Raw genomic sequence first — 16254 nt, forward strand, 5'->3', positions numbered from 1 at the left:
CCCAGGCTTTGTTCATCATTCTGTGATGGTGTAAAAAATATGTAGACTCTGGGAAAAATTTAAACCCTGCCTGCCACTGACCACCTCTGTGAGCTTGAGTAAGATACTTCTCTAAATCCTTCTGGACAATACTGTACAATTTAATTGTAGAAATTGTCATAGTAGCACATACATTGTGGGATTTTGAGGGTGCCTGCCTGGCACATGGTATGTGCTTGGTAAGTGGCTATTATTAATAGCATCTGCTGTATTCATCTCTCAGGTCAGCTATGTTCAATTTCCAGGCTAGAGTCTTTTATTTTTTTTGCTTGATGTTCAGTTGACACACAATGTTACATTAGTTTCAGGTGTACAACATTGTGATTCAACAAGTCTATGCTGTATGGTTTCCTCACCACAAGTATATTCCTGGCTTCCCTCCTAAGAGTGCTTGAGCTGAAGGGAACTTAGGCAGCATCTGGTTCTGGAAGGAGTAGGAGGCATAGAACCTGTCTGGTTTTGAGATCAAGCCCTAGACCTCATTTGAGGATAACAGATCATAAGAAACTGCTTCTGAAGTTACCCCTCAAGTATGCCCAGATTTGAGTGGGCCTAATGGCAGTGTTCTCTCATTGATATTCTTTTATTTAATTAAGTAAAACATGAGACAAAACAGTTATTTTTATAAAATAAATGTAGCCCAAAAATGTTTTTTATTTTCCCTCAATTTTCCCCTTTGCAAAAAAACTGCCACCTATCCTTGATCTCATGCAAGCTTAATTTTCCAGATGAACTGACCAGTCCCAAAGAAGTAAGCCTCCTATGAAGGCAGGGCCTACCCCTGAGACAAAGTGCAGTCTTTTACAATCAGGGCTGGAGCAGGGGCTTTGGGTGGCAGCCCCTTCCCAGATTAGGTCACTGGTCTGGAACCAGACTGCCTGGGTCCATGTCTTGGTGCTACCCTGGTTAGTATACTTGTTTCCATTACCTATAAAATGTGATGATAATATGAATACCTATCTCATAAGACTGGCATATAGATTAAATTAGTCAAGAGAAATAAGTCCTTCAAACAGTCCCAGGTACACAGTGAACACCAAATAAGTTATCATTGTGTGTGTATGTATGTGTGTTTCTTTTTCCTGGAAATTAGCTAGGTTTAGAAGTTACAGGGGCAAAAGTCCTTTTTTGTCTTGAAGTTGCTGATGTGGAAGGAAAATCACAACTCTCTAATCAAGCCGAGCAAGGGAGCCTTGCTAGGTGGTGGCTTAGAAGACAGGCAGCCTGGGATTCTGCCCACAGTGGGACAAACAGCTCCAGTCTCCCAGGACCCAGCAGATCTTACTTGGAGAGGGACACTGTGTGCCTGGAAGTTCTAATGGTCTGTGCCTGTCACCTTTGCCCCCAGGCTTATGTCAGACCAAATTCCACTCCCTGGAGCCTGACTCTGGATTCAGCCAAGGAAAGCAGAGTTTGACCAGGTCTAGCATGCAGTGTTACTCACAGGACTGACATGTGGTTTTAATCCAGCCTTCTGAAAATATGCTTATGTATTCCCTTTTACTCTAGTCATGCTTTTGTTATGAAAATTATTTAACTGATCTTTAAAAAATGGAACAGAAACTTCAAATTCAAAATCTCTGCCAGTCTCACTCAGAGCCTGAGTAGTGATGAATCTGTGATCAGCCAGTGGGGATTGTTTAGTTTGAAAGAGAGCAGAGGTTGGAGGACAAAGTGGAAGGGCCTTTGACACCTTTAGTGATTACTCCTGAACCAAGGCCAAATATGAGTTTTATTATACACACACACATACCACATGGCTTCCCTCTGCCCATTCTCCCACCCAGAAAACTCCCACCAAGAAACACTTTGGAAATGCCTTGTAATGTTATCTGTTTTGTTGGAAGAGGAACCTATGACCTGTGTCTTCTCTCCACCTGCCCTGCCCAGCATATTATCCCATTATCCATGGCATTTTAGTGGAGGACCAGGGTTTTGTCATCCTACTGACACCTCAGAGTTGAGAAAAGATGGCTTTGCTTTGCCTCTGTCTCCACCACTACATTCCTACGCAGCAGTCAGTGAGAATCACAGCTGTTAAGCACGGGGATGTCAGGGTTCAGAGCAGGGCATTATGGAAGGTGGTCTGGGGAAGGGAGATCTAGGGCCCAAAAGTCAATCCTGACTGGATTTTCCCAAAGTGGATGAACATTCCTTTCCCTGTGATCCTTTAGAAATGAAAAAAAAAAAAAGTCTCCTGCTGGCTGGTACAATACAAACTGTAATCAAGTTCTTTCCTCCAACTTTTTTGTTTATGAAATTGTCTTGGTGCAAAGGCCACCGGGTTTCTGTTGGAATTCTTCAAAAAAGTCTTTCTCAAAAGACCTCTCTGGTTTCCATTTAACAGAAGTCTCTTTAGAACTTTATTTTTTTTTAATTTTTTTTATTTATTTATGATAGTCACAGAGAGAGAGAGGGAGAGAGAGAGAGAGAGAGAGAGAGGCAGAGACATAGGCAGAGGGAGAAGCAGGCTCCATGCACCGGGAGCCCGATGTGGGATTCGATCCCGGGTCTCCAGGATCGTGCCCCGGGCCAAAGGCAGGCGCCAAACCGCTGCGCCACCCAGGGATCCCCAACAGAAGTCTCTTTGATGCCATCTGCCCATCTTATGAAAGTAATTTGTTCATGGGATATATTTGTGAACAGGGTACAGTATTAGTATCTTTATCATAACCTGAGCCTATCTGTAGTGACAGCACTATGCCCTTATTAGTCAAGGGAAGGGCACTATATTTCATTGCTAAACTGCCTTACTGTTACCTGACCAAGGGCACACATTGAGCCCAACAGAAACCATCAAAGGATCTGTATTAAGTTCTGCTATGATAATGCTGCATAACAAGCAACCTCCCAATCTCAACATCTTACAATATACATCTATGTCTATGTGTAGGATGAGCCCAGTGGATGTGATTGGTTTGGCTGCAGGCTGGGGATTGGATTCTGGTTCCCTCCAGGTGCCCAGCCTGGGGCATATGCCTCCGTAGTGGAGGACAGGTTTGCAGGGAGGCAAGTCAAACCATACAAGCATATTCAAAGCCTCTAGTAGGATGTAGCATATATGATGTCTACTAACATTCCATTGGCAAAAGCAAGTCATATGGCCAAGGTCAACGCCGGTGGAGAGGTCTATTCTATCTTCAGTGAAACCACGGCAAAATGAAGAAGAAGGAAGAATAGTGAACAAATAATACCACCAATGACACTGACCTTTACTTCATGTTGAAGAGTGGTCCTCCACCCTCTGTGGAGGCAATGATAGGGAGTTTGGTGGTGGCTATCTCCAGCCCAGCACAGGTCCCCGGGTTCTCAGTGGGCTGGGCTCTTTTCAACTCTCCTGGCTCTCCTTCTCACAGTTGCTAAGGAACCCAAATCCAACTTTTGTCAAAATCTCAGTCTTAAAAAAAAAAACAAAAAACAAAAAACAACTCAGTCTTTTTCTTTTGTCCCTCCACATATTTCCTTTCTGGCTCCTACTTTTTCTCTCCTCACCTTCCAACATGCTTTTAAGCCAAGCAAATGCTTCCTTGATATCTTGATATCTTGGATGGAACTTCTGTAGGATGAAACCCCTTCCACTGCCAAGGGGTCTCCACTTGGCTTACACTTGAAGTTTTATTATAAAAGACTTTCTCGTTCCACCTCTACCTTGAGCTGTGCTCCCAAATACACCATTTTTTACTCTGACATTACAACATGCCAAACCCCGGAAAGGAGGGGGCATTTTTCAGATCCCAGAAAGGTAAAGGGAGTTCAGAAAGAGAAAGCAGAAACATTGATCCCACTACTTATTTAAATGTACCAAACCACGTGGTGGATGGACCCTTTACATATTTTAACTTCACTTACTTCTCATGACAATCCTTGGAGGGAGGAATTATCTCATTCTCTCCCTGCCCATTTTATGACTGAGGGAAGGGGCCAGAGAGGTTGTGTAACTTGCCCATTGTCACACAGCTCAGCAGGGCAGAAGCTGATCGAGAACTCAGCTATGTTTTCCCTAAATCCCATTTTTTTCTAGCTACCCTCTTCTTCAGACCTCTTCCTCTGCAGGTGTAGGTGGATGTGACTGCCAGGCCAGTGGGCATCTTCTCTGAGGAATTATGGGAGGAGTCTTGGGGGAAGGGTGGGTGCTGGGGGTTAGAGGAGGGGAGGAGAAATAGAGAAGCTGTAGAAATAGACAGTGAAGGTCACACCACTCCTCTTCCCTGCCTACCAGTGTCATTGCAGGGCAGAAAAGATAGTGTGAATGTTTTGGATGGGAAGAATGGGGGTGGGTTCAGCTGGCAAGGGTGTGGTGATGGAGTCTGTTGGGTCTCATAAGCAAACAATCTAGTATATCATGCATCACTCCCCTTTCCCCTTCTCTAATGTCCTCTTTGTTATTCAGCTGAATATTTCTCTTCAGAGGATGTTTTTTTCTTTCAGTTTGATCAAAGCTGCTTTTCTTTTCCTAAAGCTTTACTTGGGTGGCCCTGTGGGGACAGCTGCTCATGGCAGGTCTGAACTTTTCTCTCTGCAGAACTGCACAATTGCCAACTTTCACCAGGTTGTCTGAAGCCAAGTAAGGCCAAGAAGAGGATCAAAACAGTCTGTCTTCTTCAAGCATTTTTAAAAAGATGATTAATTTTTCCCTAGTGGTATCCAAAAGTTTGAGAATACAGATTATGAATCCAACATGAAAGCATATTTTTCTTTTTAGAAGAAAAAGAAACCAAACAGATTTCTTTCTCTATGGCCACTTATCCTTTTAGTTTTAATTCAAAATATTGGAATTCTTGCCAGCTGTGGAACCTTGGGCAAATGTTAGCACTCTGGACCTTTAAGTTTTCTCAGCTATAAAATAGGAATGAAATCATTTCCACTTCCCTCGTATGCATGAAAATTAAATGAGATAATACCTGATATTCTATGAAAAGTTAATATCAGTAAAGAATGGGACCCAACGACTTCATCTCTCGGTGTCTCCTGTATAGAAATCCTCACAGTTATCCCCAGAGCTGCATGTGTTGCATGTTCAGTGCAACATTATTTGTTGTAATAAAAATTGGGAATGATTGAAATATTCTTCCTGTAGAGGAATGGTTATAAATATTATGGCATATTCTTACTGTGAGCTATTAAGCAGCAATTAAGTAACTCCATATAGACAGATACAGAAAAAGCTTCAGGACATCTTGGTTCTTTCTTTTATGCTAAAAGTAATTACTGTGTAGTATAAGTGAAATAATCTCCCAAAAGACATCCATATCTTAATCCCTGGAACCTGTGAATGTTACTTTATTTGGAAAAATCAGTCTTTATATATCTAAATTAAGGATCTTGAGATGGGGGGCTTATCCTGGATTATCCAAGTGAGCCCTAAATGCCATCACTCCTGTCCTTATAAGAGGGGGAGCAAAGAGAATTCTGATGCACACAGAAAAGGAAGAGGCATTGGAGCACCTGGGTAGCTCAGTAGGTTAAGTGTTTGCCTTTGTCTCAGGTCATGACCTTAGGGTCCTGATATGGAGCTCTCTGCTCAGCAGGGAGTCTGCTTCTGCCTCTGCCCCTCCCACCACTCATGCTCTCTCTCTCTCTCTCTCAAAAAAAATAAATAAAATCTTAAAAAATAATAATAAAATTCCCTACCTTAAACAATTAAAAAAAAAAAGAGAGAGGCACAGTGACCACAGATTGGAGTGATGGAGACTGAAGCCAAGGAATGTGTGCAGCCACCAGAGCTGGAGGATTCTTCCCTAGAGCCTCCACAGGGTGCATGGCTCTGTTGGTACCTCGATTTTGGCTTAGTGAAACTGATACTGAACACGTTTCTGTTGTTTTAAGCCATTGGGTCTGTGCATATTTATTATGGCAGTCACGGGTAATTAATACATCATGACAAATGTGCATGTCTTAATGCAAAGAAAAGAAACAGGCCTGGGAAGATGTACATCCAAATTATTGATGGTGGCTCCCTCTGAGGAGGAGAAAAGATGTTCATATTTTGTTTGATTTTCTTAATATTATTTGGGTTTTCTACTGTGCTTATTTATGCATGTATTCTGCGTGTGTATGCCTTTAAAATAGTAATAAAGGCCAAATTAAAAATATATCTAAGGACAAAATTTAGAATCTCACTTCAAAAGGATTATCAGGTAAAGACATCTTAGGGGGTGGTAAGAATCATCTGTTTTATAGAAGGGAGGCTCATTTCCACACTTCTCAGAATTGTCCCTCTGAAGGATGGTGACTGAGCATTTACCCACTGACTTTTGTCCCCTTTGGGCTGAGGATAGTCGCCAAAGATATTGACTTCCCCTGTGCCTCCCTGCAGAGCAGGCAAGAAAGTAAAGAGTGAATCAAGCACTTTAGGTGTGAAGCTGGCAGTGTGCAGGGGACTGTCCACTGTGGGGGCAGCTAGAATCAGTTGGGGGCCAAGAGGACCAAACATGGAGCACAAAAAGCATCAGAGAAAACTCCTGCAACCTCAAACAGGGAAGAACCCCAGAATTGGAGGAGCCTTCTCACAAGCAGACTTGCAGCGCCTTAGGCCAGGGAACAGTGTTGGTCCCTTTCTGAAAATCCCTCTTATCTAACAGCTTGTTTCATACAGAGCTTTCTGTGTGGCAGGCACTGAGATAGTCCCAAGACACAGCAGCAAGTGAGCCAGTGTCCCACCCGTGTGAATCAACAGACTTTAAATGATCATATAGTAAAGCGTGAAAGAGCATGCTCAGGGAGAAGCAGCGTGTTGTAGGAGCACATAGCTAAGGCATCCAGCCCATTGAGGGGCCTCTGTGGAAGGCATCCTGGGGAAGACCTAAAGAATGAGAATAGGGGGAAAGGAATGTTCCAGGCAGAGGGTACAGCATATGGGAAGTGGAGAGGGTCTGGTGCTGTCCAGGAATTAAAAGAAGATCAGTATGGCTCAAGCACTTCAGGCATTTAAACTTTCTCCAAAGAGGCTTTGAGGGATATGATCCTGTGTGTGGTGAGTGGATTGTAGAGGAGCAGAGACTAGAGGAAGAGACCAGTTAGGTGTCTAGTAGAGAAGGAGGCACTCAGCCTAAGTAGACACAGAGTGGCTAATGAGAAATAAATGGATTCCAGAGATGTTTGGGAGGAAAAATTTGCAAGACTTGGGTGTATGGGGCAGAGGGAAGGGTGGAATGGAGATCAGGCCCAGATTTCTGGCTTGGATATGTGGGTGGATGGTGCTACCTTTCAGTGGATTGGAAATAGAAAGAGGAGCATGTATAGAGGTGAGGGAGATGGTGAGAAATTAGATAAAGTAGAGAGTGTTGGGTGGATCTAGTTATCCGTTGCCCTCTCTCTGACTCCTAGAAATCTCACTCTGATTGGTGGGCCACCACTCTTCCTGCTCCATGACACTCTTTAAGGGTGGTCTCTTGGGAGTGTTAAGTGGCCAGCACACCTGGAGGCTGCACTCAATTCCCACAAAGCTAGTGAATAGATCTTCTGAAAATGTACAGAGGGAGCACTCTTGGAGTTCCCAGAACTGTTTGGGGGTTGTGGCTCCAGACCACAGAAGTTGGAAAAAGTTGGTTGTTCTGTGGCCTGGCCTAGTCACTGCATTCTGTAAGGGCATGTTCCTTTCTTCTTAAAAATGTGCCACTAAGGCCTATTTCTATGAACATGGCTACATAGAAAGAACTCTGCATTCTTGCCACTGTCTCCTGGAAACCATCTGAAAGCAACAAAGAGAATGGAAGACAAAACGCAAATTCCTTTTCCTCTTTTTGAGGTAGAAGAGAGGATACATGGAGAACCTGCTCACAAGCCAGATTTGCAGGAAGCAGCCTGGCCACTATTTCAAATGCAACTCAGTCCCTTCTATAGGAACCTCGTTCAATCGACTCATCTAACTCATAAAAGGAGCTGAGCATCCACAAAGAGACACTCTAAGAAAAAAAGGAACAATGAACAGCAGAGTTTATGAACAGATGAAGGTCAGTCACCCTTTGAAGTAGGTGAAAATTTTGAGCAGTCGCTTCACTATGAGTTTTTTTATAATAAATTTATTTTTTATTGGTGTTCAATTTACCAACATACAGAATAACACCCAGTGCTCATCCCATCAAGTGCCCCCCTCAGTGCCTGTCACCCATTCACCCCCACCCCCCGCCCTCCTCCCCTTCCACCACCCCTAGTTCGTTTCCCAGAGTTAGGAGTCTTTATGTTCTGTCTCCCTTTCTGATATTTCCCACACATTACTATGAATTTTTAAAGATTAATGAAAAAAGACCCTCTATGAAGGAGCACCAACAAAGAGAAACGCAAGAACTCAAGAAAAAAAAATGGTAACATAGCCAGAAGAGGTGAAATACGAGCTGGAAAGAAATAGGGAAAAGTAGAAATTAAGAGGAATTTGGTAGAAATGAGAAAGTACACAAAGGTGAATGAATATTGGGGAAAACAATCTGCCAAGTAGAATATAAAAATAAGCAAAATGAGCAAATAAAAATGGTTAGAAAGGATTAGAGAGAAGATGAAAGATATACACAGGGCAGATAAGACACCCAACACATGTAATTCAAGAGCCTAAAGAACAAATAAAACAGTGGAATGGAAAATATTTAATATTTAGTCTAAGAAAACTTTGGTGAAATAAAATATTTAAATAAGGTATTCTAACAAGGTATGCCCAGAAAAATTGACCCAGGAAAGTCAACACTGAGATATATTCTATAACATCATTGGACTTCAGAGAAAACAAGATCACCTCAAACCTGTCAGAATGGCTCATATCAAAGAGACAAGAGATAACAAGTGTTGGCAAGGATGTGGAGAAGAGGGAACCCTTGTGCTCTGTTTGTGGGGATGTAAATTGGTGGAGCCACTACAGAAAACAGAATAGAGGTCCCTCAAAAAACTAGAAGATAGAACTATCAAGTGATCCAGCAATCTCACTTGTGGGTATTTATTTGAAAGAAATGAAATCAGTGTCTCGAAGAAATGTCTGCACTTCTATGCTCATTGCAGCATTATTCAAAATAACCAGGATATAAAAACAATATAAGTGTCCACTGATAGATGAATGGATAAATATGTATATTTGTGTATATATATCAATGTATTTGTATATGTATTTGTATACATATATATAAAATTTGTATACACATATGTGTGTATATATATATATATATATACATATATCAATAGCATAATAGTATTCAGCCATAAAAAAAGAGAAGGAAATCCTGCCATCTGTGACAACATGGATGAACCATGAGGACATTATGCTGAGTGAAATAAAGCAAACAGAGAAATACTATCTGGTATTATATGATACCATTTGTATGTGGAATCTAAAAAAAAAAAAAAAATGTCGAGCTCATAGAAACAGAGAGTAGAATGGTGGTTGCCAGGGCCTAGGAGGGGGCAGGGGGAATGGGGAGATGTTGGTCAAAGAATATATAGACTTTCAGTTATTAGGTGAATAAGTTCTGAGGATCTAATGTACAGCAGGTGACTGTAGTTAATAATACCATATTGTATACTTGAAATTTGCAGAGTAGATCTTAAGCATTCTCAACACATACATAAAGATAACTACGTGAGGTGATGGGTGTGCTAAATAACTTGATTGTGGTGATCATTTCATAAGGTATACACATATCAAATTATCACATTGTATACTTCAAATGTATACAATTTAATCTGTCAATTATACGTCAATAAAGCTGGAAAAAGAATGTAAAGAAAAAGAAAGAATTCTTACGGCAACTAGGCAGGGTAAAAAGTCCCATCTATTCAGTGGAGCAGGATCCACAAGTGAGTCAGAGAAAGAAGCCATGCCAAAATATTTTCTTTCTAGCCAAACTTCCCTTCAGGTATGAATGCTACGGAAAAATAGTTTTGAACATGCAGGAACTCAGAGAATTCTGTTCCCATGCATACTTCTTGAGAAAATTATGCATTTTTGGCTTCAGTCAACCAAGAAATAATAAAAAACTAGGGCAAAAGGGACAGGAGTATGCAAAGAATGTACTTCACTGAAAAACCAAGACCTAAACAAATATGAGCATTGGACTAATGGGCTAGAATGTATAAAATTTTATATCCTAACAATATAAAATGATACAAATATACAAATTTGGAAGGGGAATCAGGGAAAAGGTGGGAAAAGGAAGAAACTTGCTACTCATTAGTAATAGTTGAGAAACAAAGAATATCTTTTCCAGATGAAATCCAAGTTTTCAGAGCCCACATTTACGAGGAAGATCTTCTCTAGGCTTTGTCTCCCTGCCCTGTGGCCCTGGGGGCCTTGGCTGGAGTGGAGGGGTGGGGGGGCTGGGGCTCCACGAAGTATGCTATTCAGCATACTGTTTCTGTCTGCCTACCCCTCTGCCCTACTTCAAGCAGGGTGTTCAAGATTGGGTCTCACAGCTGCATAAGCACCTTATAGTCAGGTGTGAAGAGGTGAGGCCTAAAAATTTGCTTTTCTGACAGACTCCCAGGTGATACTGATGCTACTGATCCAGGCACAACATGTTTAAAAGTCACTGCCCCAGAGCGTGCCCTTGCCAACACATGTGGAGCTGGTGCTACCACATCTGTGTGCTAAGAAAGGCCAGGCATCCAGCTTCCACTTGAGCAAGTGGGGCAGACAAAAGTGCCCAGGCACAGACTTAGTCACATGGCCACACCTGGCTGCAAGAGGAACTGGGCAAGGTCATCTGTAGCTGAGAGCCTTGTGCCCTGGAAAATGGAAAAGCGTGCTTGTGGGCGACAATTAGAGATCCATGGAGAGGGCCCTAGAACTCACATGGGGATGAAAAGAGAATGGCCAGCATTCAGTGATGAGGGACAGATGTTAAAGGGATGCCTATGGTGTCTGGTGACAAGTGTCATAATGGCGGTTTATTCAAGGGGAAGAAACCCAGGCCGAACTGCAAGTATCAGCAAAGGCTCCCCTGGAAGGCAAAGCTCAGCTTTAAAGCAGGAGCAGTTAGCTGTGGTTGCCCATTCCTCCCTTGAAGGCAGCTAGGTGTGTTCCACCATCTCTTCTCTCTGTATACACCCCAGATGTTCATTAACTGTCCCAGTTGTTTTGTGGATTGGATCTGACATTTTTCCCAGGTCTCAAACTTTCTTTTTCTATCTTGTCCCCCAGGCGTCTTGGCTCTGGAGAAAACTACGTGGCAAGAGGCGGTTGGTGATGGCATTCTGCCTCTTGATGACTCTGTCTGTGGTGACTGTCACCCGCTTCCCCCCGCAGCATCCAGCTACTGGCCCAGACTCTGGTCCCATGGAGCTCCAGGAGGTCATGGAAGCCCCTGGCCCCCACAATCGGCAGGCTCTGAGCTCCAGCTGGAGGCAGCAAGCAAGAGACCTAGGGTTCTGGAAAGGCTGGGCCTTGCCCAGGAATTCCATCCCAATGTGTGCTGAGGAGCAAGGCCACAGAGGGACAGTGGACAGAAGCAGAAAGTCCTTAGGAGGGGACAGTAGGCATCCAGGGAGGGTCAGGAGGGACATTACTTTGGCCTCTCTAGGAGATTTGAGACTCAGTACTTCACGTCTTGTGCTCCTGAGGGAGGATAAGGTCAGGAGTCCAGGAACCAAAGACTTGGGTCCTCCCTGGCATGATGATCCTATTGGAGAGACACAGAATGACACTGGCACCCTGGTTGGCCCCATCACAGGACCTGACATGACAGCTTTACAGGCTTGGAGAGCTGCTGCTGGACTAACTCTCCGGCCCCGCCCAGTGGAAGGCAGGAATCTGCCAGGAGCTAGGAACAGAGCTGTGACTGGTAGGCCACAAGCAGGGCATCCCACCCCAACTGCAGAGGCTCGTCGGTGGCCTGGCTCTGTTGGGGAGCTGCAAGGATCTGTCTGGTGTGATGCGGAGAGCCCTGGGATGTTGACCAGCTTGAGGACCAGTGGGCAGGTTCCCCCATGGTTCACAGAGCACGATGTGCAAATGTTCCAGCTATTGGCCAAGGGAGAGGTGGTGGGCAAAGCCAGGATTCCTGGCCATGGGCAGGTGCTGCAGGTTGCCTTCTCCAATGAGGGTGCTCTTCAGAACATGTCTTCTGGGAGGCTCAGCCATCTCTGCTCCCAGGGGCTCTGTGGCTTGATCAAGAGGCCTGGGGACCTGCATGAGGTCCTGTCCTTCCATGTGGACCGTGTGCTGGGGCTGCGCCGGAGCCTGCCTGCTGTGGCCCGAAAGTTCCACAGTTCCCTGCTGCCCTACCGATACACAGATGGTAGCACAAGGCCTGTCATCTGGTGGGCGCCTGATGTGCAGCACCTGGGGGACCCAGAAGAGGACCAGAACTCTCTGTCCTTGGGCTGGCTGCAGTACCAGGCCTTGTTGGCACGTGGCTGCAGCTGGCCAAGCCAGGCCTCCTGCCTGGGCATCCACTACACTGAGTGGGCACGCCTGGCACTCTTCGACTTCCTGCTGCAGGTAGGCGGAGCTGGACAGGGGGAAGGTGGAGAGCAGTGGAAGTATGGGGTTGGGGATGAACCTGGGACTGGGGAATTGCCCTCCTGAGGATGGTTGGTGACTCCCCCTCCAATCCTTGTCTTTTGACCACCAAATACCTGTTTTTGTTATTTTTCTGCCTCGTGTTTATCCATCCAGTGGTGTGCTAGAACCACCTCAGATGGGCTTACAAGAGCTGATTGCCAAAATTTTCAGGAATATTGTGACCCAGTTGAAAAACACAGGTATTACTAAAAGTGGAATAAAATCAGCTAATAATATAATATGTTATATTAGAAAAAAGTAATAAATACTCAGAATTCATTAATTCCTAATGATTTCACTATTATCTGTGCTTTTTAGGTTACTTGCATTTACATAATAAATATTATATAATGATGATCTATTGCACATCTCCTGTCAACTCCATATTCAGTCATATTGGTAACTTGAAATTGGCCCAGGGTGGCAGTATTTACACCATGGGAGTCAGCATATGCTGCAAATCAGGACTCCCCACTATTTCCAAGAGGTAGTTATTAAAAATTTATCCATAGCACGTCACTGTGGATAACATTTTATCCTTGAATCAACAAGGATTCAGGATGGGTACCTAATTTTAAAAAGAAAGCAAGTGTGGTAAGAAGGAAAGACTCAGGAAGATAAAGAGATAATTTTTGGACACTGGAAAATGAGAAAGAATTCAGCCGCAGAGCCAGCTGAGGTCCCTGCTGTGCAAGAAGTTAACCCTGAAGTTTCTGGGGATCCCAGAAAAGGACTGGGCAGGCAGAGCACAGGGTTAACTGGAGGCTGCAAGTATTGGCTGTTGACTAACTAAACAGTGTGGTTGTTCTGGGACCTGTGCACTGGATGTCAGCCATGGAGGCATGTGTGCAAAGGTGTCCAGAAAGGCATAACGACAAAAAAAAAGGGGGGGGGAGAACAAGCTCAAAATGGGTGGGTATGTGTACTAAGTGCAGACTGAGCCAGCCCCCATTTCTGTAGGGATGCTTATTGAGGAAAGACACCAAGAGGAGCCCTTAGGTTCACCAACTAGGGTGAGTGGGTGAGCCACAAGACAGGATTCAGGCAGCCACAGGCTGATATACTGTATTCGGTCCATACAGGGTTGGTTCACAATGTGTTTTTAGAAGATTCTTAGACAACATGTAATAGTTTGGATATTTCCCATAAAAATCTAGCTTCCTTTGAAACATTGGATGGTTGAATAACATTGGGCATCCATTCCCATATGGCAGTCATCATCCTAGGCTGAGTAGTCGTGTCTGATTCAGAGGCTGCCATGCTCTCTTTTGGGGCATATCCTCTATCTCCTTATTTTCTAACATCCACCTGCTGCCCCATCCCCAGAACCATGAATGCTACCTGTCAGCAGGTGGATGTTTGTTTCCAGTTAGCGGGCTAGCCGGTCCCCTGAGGTACTTCCAGCTCCTCCAGTCTGTGTCCACAAAGGCAGTTTTCTGGAAAGAGGAGTGTAGAGCCTAGCGGTCAGCATGGGCTTTGGTATCTCCCAGACCTCTTCCTGCTGTATGACTCTGAGAAGATTCCTCTGCCTCTTGGAGATTCACTTTTCTTACATCTAAAATGGGACTGGATGTCCTGCCCTCACCCCCTTGGGTCTGACCATTATAATGTGTGGTAGCTTCTAATGGCCAGTGCCTGCATCTGTGGGCTTGCTCCGAGTGACCTGTGACAGGCTGGGTGCTGGGGAACTAATGCTCTCCAGATAGTGTGACCAACCACCCAGCTTGGGAAAAAGTTTCTCAGACTTACACTCCTGGGCAAACAGAGAAGGCTGGTTATCTACTTGCAGGAGCAGCCTCCAGGGACTGATGGGAGCCAGTATATAAAAGCCCTGGTTTCTGGCTAGATTAGTGCATGTCGTATGTGTCTTTCAGAGTCCCTTACTAAGAGTGAGCCCTGATTACTCGGAGGGTAGCACATGCACAATAATATGCAGGCACAGTCCCCAAAACTTTATAGGAATTAACTCATCCAATCCTCATGGCAACCTTACAAGTGAGATACGGTATTTATCCCCATTTTAAAGTTGAGAAATTAAGGTCCAGAGAGGTTAAATTACTTGCCCAAGGTCTTGGCTGCTGGAGCTGAGATAAAGCCTTGGTCTGACTTCAGAGCTCACCTCTTAATCACAGAGTTACTATTCAGTTGGTCATGAATGAGTCAGGAAATGGGGACTCTTGTAGGGATGCCTTGAAGCCTTAAGAATGGATGCATTTCCTTGCAAAGTCCCAGTCTAGCTGATGTGCACACTGCAGTTTTCTGCTTCACACAGGGCCCCTCTGTCCATCCCCCAGAGTTGCTGTGTGGGACTCTTCCTCAGGTACCAAGCCCTTGTGGGGACAGAAGCCTCAGCAGCCAAGGCACACACAGGTTGGGTGTGTGGTCAGACACTACTTGGCTGGCCTTGTGCCACCTCTTCCTTGTTTGCTGAACACCAGTAAAGTCAAACACCCCTGTCTGGCTGATGCTGCCTTCCTAGAAGCCACTAGTAAGTCACAGAGAGGTGAGGTTTCAGGATGTGGGTTTCCCAGCCAGGAACCCAAGGTGTCTTCTGACTAGGAACTAAGTACAAACTCAGTTTGTATACAGCTCACTCTGTGCTATGCTTGCTCATTTGCTTTGTGTTATCCAATATAAACCTTTGCTCTATTGTGTTTGTGTATCACAAATACCATTTCCCCAACACAAAATACACAAGCACTACACACATACACATTCTTTGTACTCCCCGCAAATCTTATCCTATGCTTTGCAAATCCCATCTAATACCTTGTACTAGTTAGTGAGCTGAAATGCTAACAAACCTCTCTGAAGCTCAGTAGCTTAAAATACCAGTTCTTTATTTCTCGCTCCAGGGTTTGTGGATCAGTTGGACTCAACTGAGCTTAGCTCCACGCTGTGATTTGGGTTCAGGTCTGCCTTTGGTTTTTCATTCTGGAGCCCAGGGTGAAGGGGCAGGAGTATCCAGGACAAACTCTTCTCATAGGAAATGGAAGAAGCCCAAGAGCTCGACCAAACTGCTAAAGCACCTTTAAGGCCTCTCTACCAATGTCACTGCTAGTATTCATTGGCCAAAGCAAGTCAGTGCCAGGAAGGGGAAGTACAGTTTGCTCAGATTGGAAGGGGGAGAGGAGCAAATATTTGTGGGGCAATAATGAAATCAGTTACATACACCCAAACACACACATTGCACACTTATACATGAGCCTTATGTGCCCACGTATGTCACAGCCACCCACACATGCATACCATTCACCTGAACCATACACCCACATATACTCCATATGATGCCCAAACACTGTTGTGGGCAAGGGGAGCTCAGTCCTCCTGAGACCTTTGAGGGAGTGTGTAGGACATACACCAGAGTTGTCTCACCTGAGGGCCAAAGCTGGGTTATTTACCCACTAGCTCCCAACTGTCAGTGGTTGAGACTGCTCATGAGGGCGTTGGCCGCCTGGCACTGGTAGCCTGGCCCATGTGCTTGCCAGCCAAACCAGATCCTTCAGCCAGAAAGGGGCTAAGGCAGAGAGCTGCAGCACTTGTAGAAAGCCATTGGTATGTACAGGAACAGTGAGTGCCAGGGGAATAGGGGTGGGGTACTAACAGCATCTGCAACTCATAATGAATAAGTCAAGAACAATTTTTGGCAGGCCAATATGACCAGGATGGTGCTCTCAGTTAATAAACTGGTTTCTCTACGAAAGATAAATTACTAATTGTGAGTAGGTATCTCC

The 16254-nt window shown here is 44.5% G+C and overlaps 1 protein-coding gene across 6 annotated transcripts in view; it reads left to right on the top strand.

The window, feature by feature from the left end:
* The window catches only part of GASK1A (golgi associated kinase 1A), a 56691-nt gene that overhangs the window by 21645 nt on the left and 18792 nt on the right, over positions 1-16254 (top strand). For 5 of the 6 annotated variants that reach the window (XR_005984643.1, XR_005984644.1, XR_005984645.1 and 2 more), the window contains exons 1-2: positions 7796-7991; positions 11159-12457. Coding sequence is in view for 2 of the 6 variants with exons in the window: in XM_041734607.1 (XP_041590541.1) it covers positions 7962-7991; positions 11159-12457 (1329 nt within the window). In the remaining 4 variants the exon portion in view is untranslated. Of the gene's footprint in view, positions 1-7795; positions 7992-11158; positions 12458-16254 lie in introns of those variants that run through there. The other variant, XM_041734609.1, reaches the window with a different exon arrangement.

Source organism: Vulpes lagopus, chromosome 19 (genome assembly GCF_018345385.1).
Source record: "Vulpes lagopus strain Blue_001 chromosome 19, ASM1834538v1, whole genome shotgun sequence".
Classification (NCBI taxonomy): domain Eukaryota; kingdom Metazoa; phylum Chordata; class Mammalia; order Carnivora; family Canidae; genus Vulpes; species Vulpes lagopus.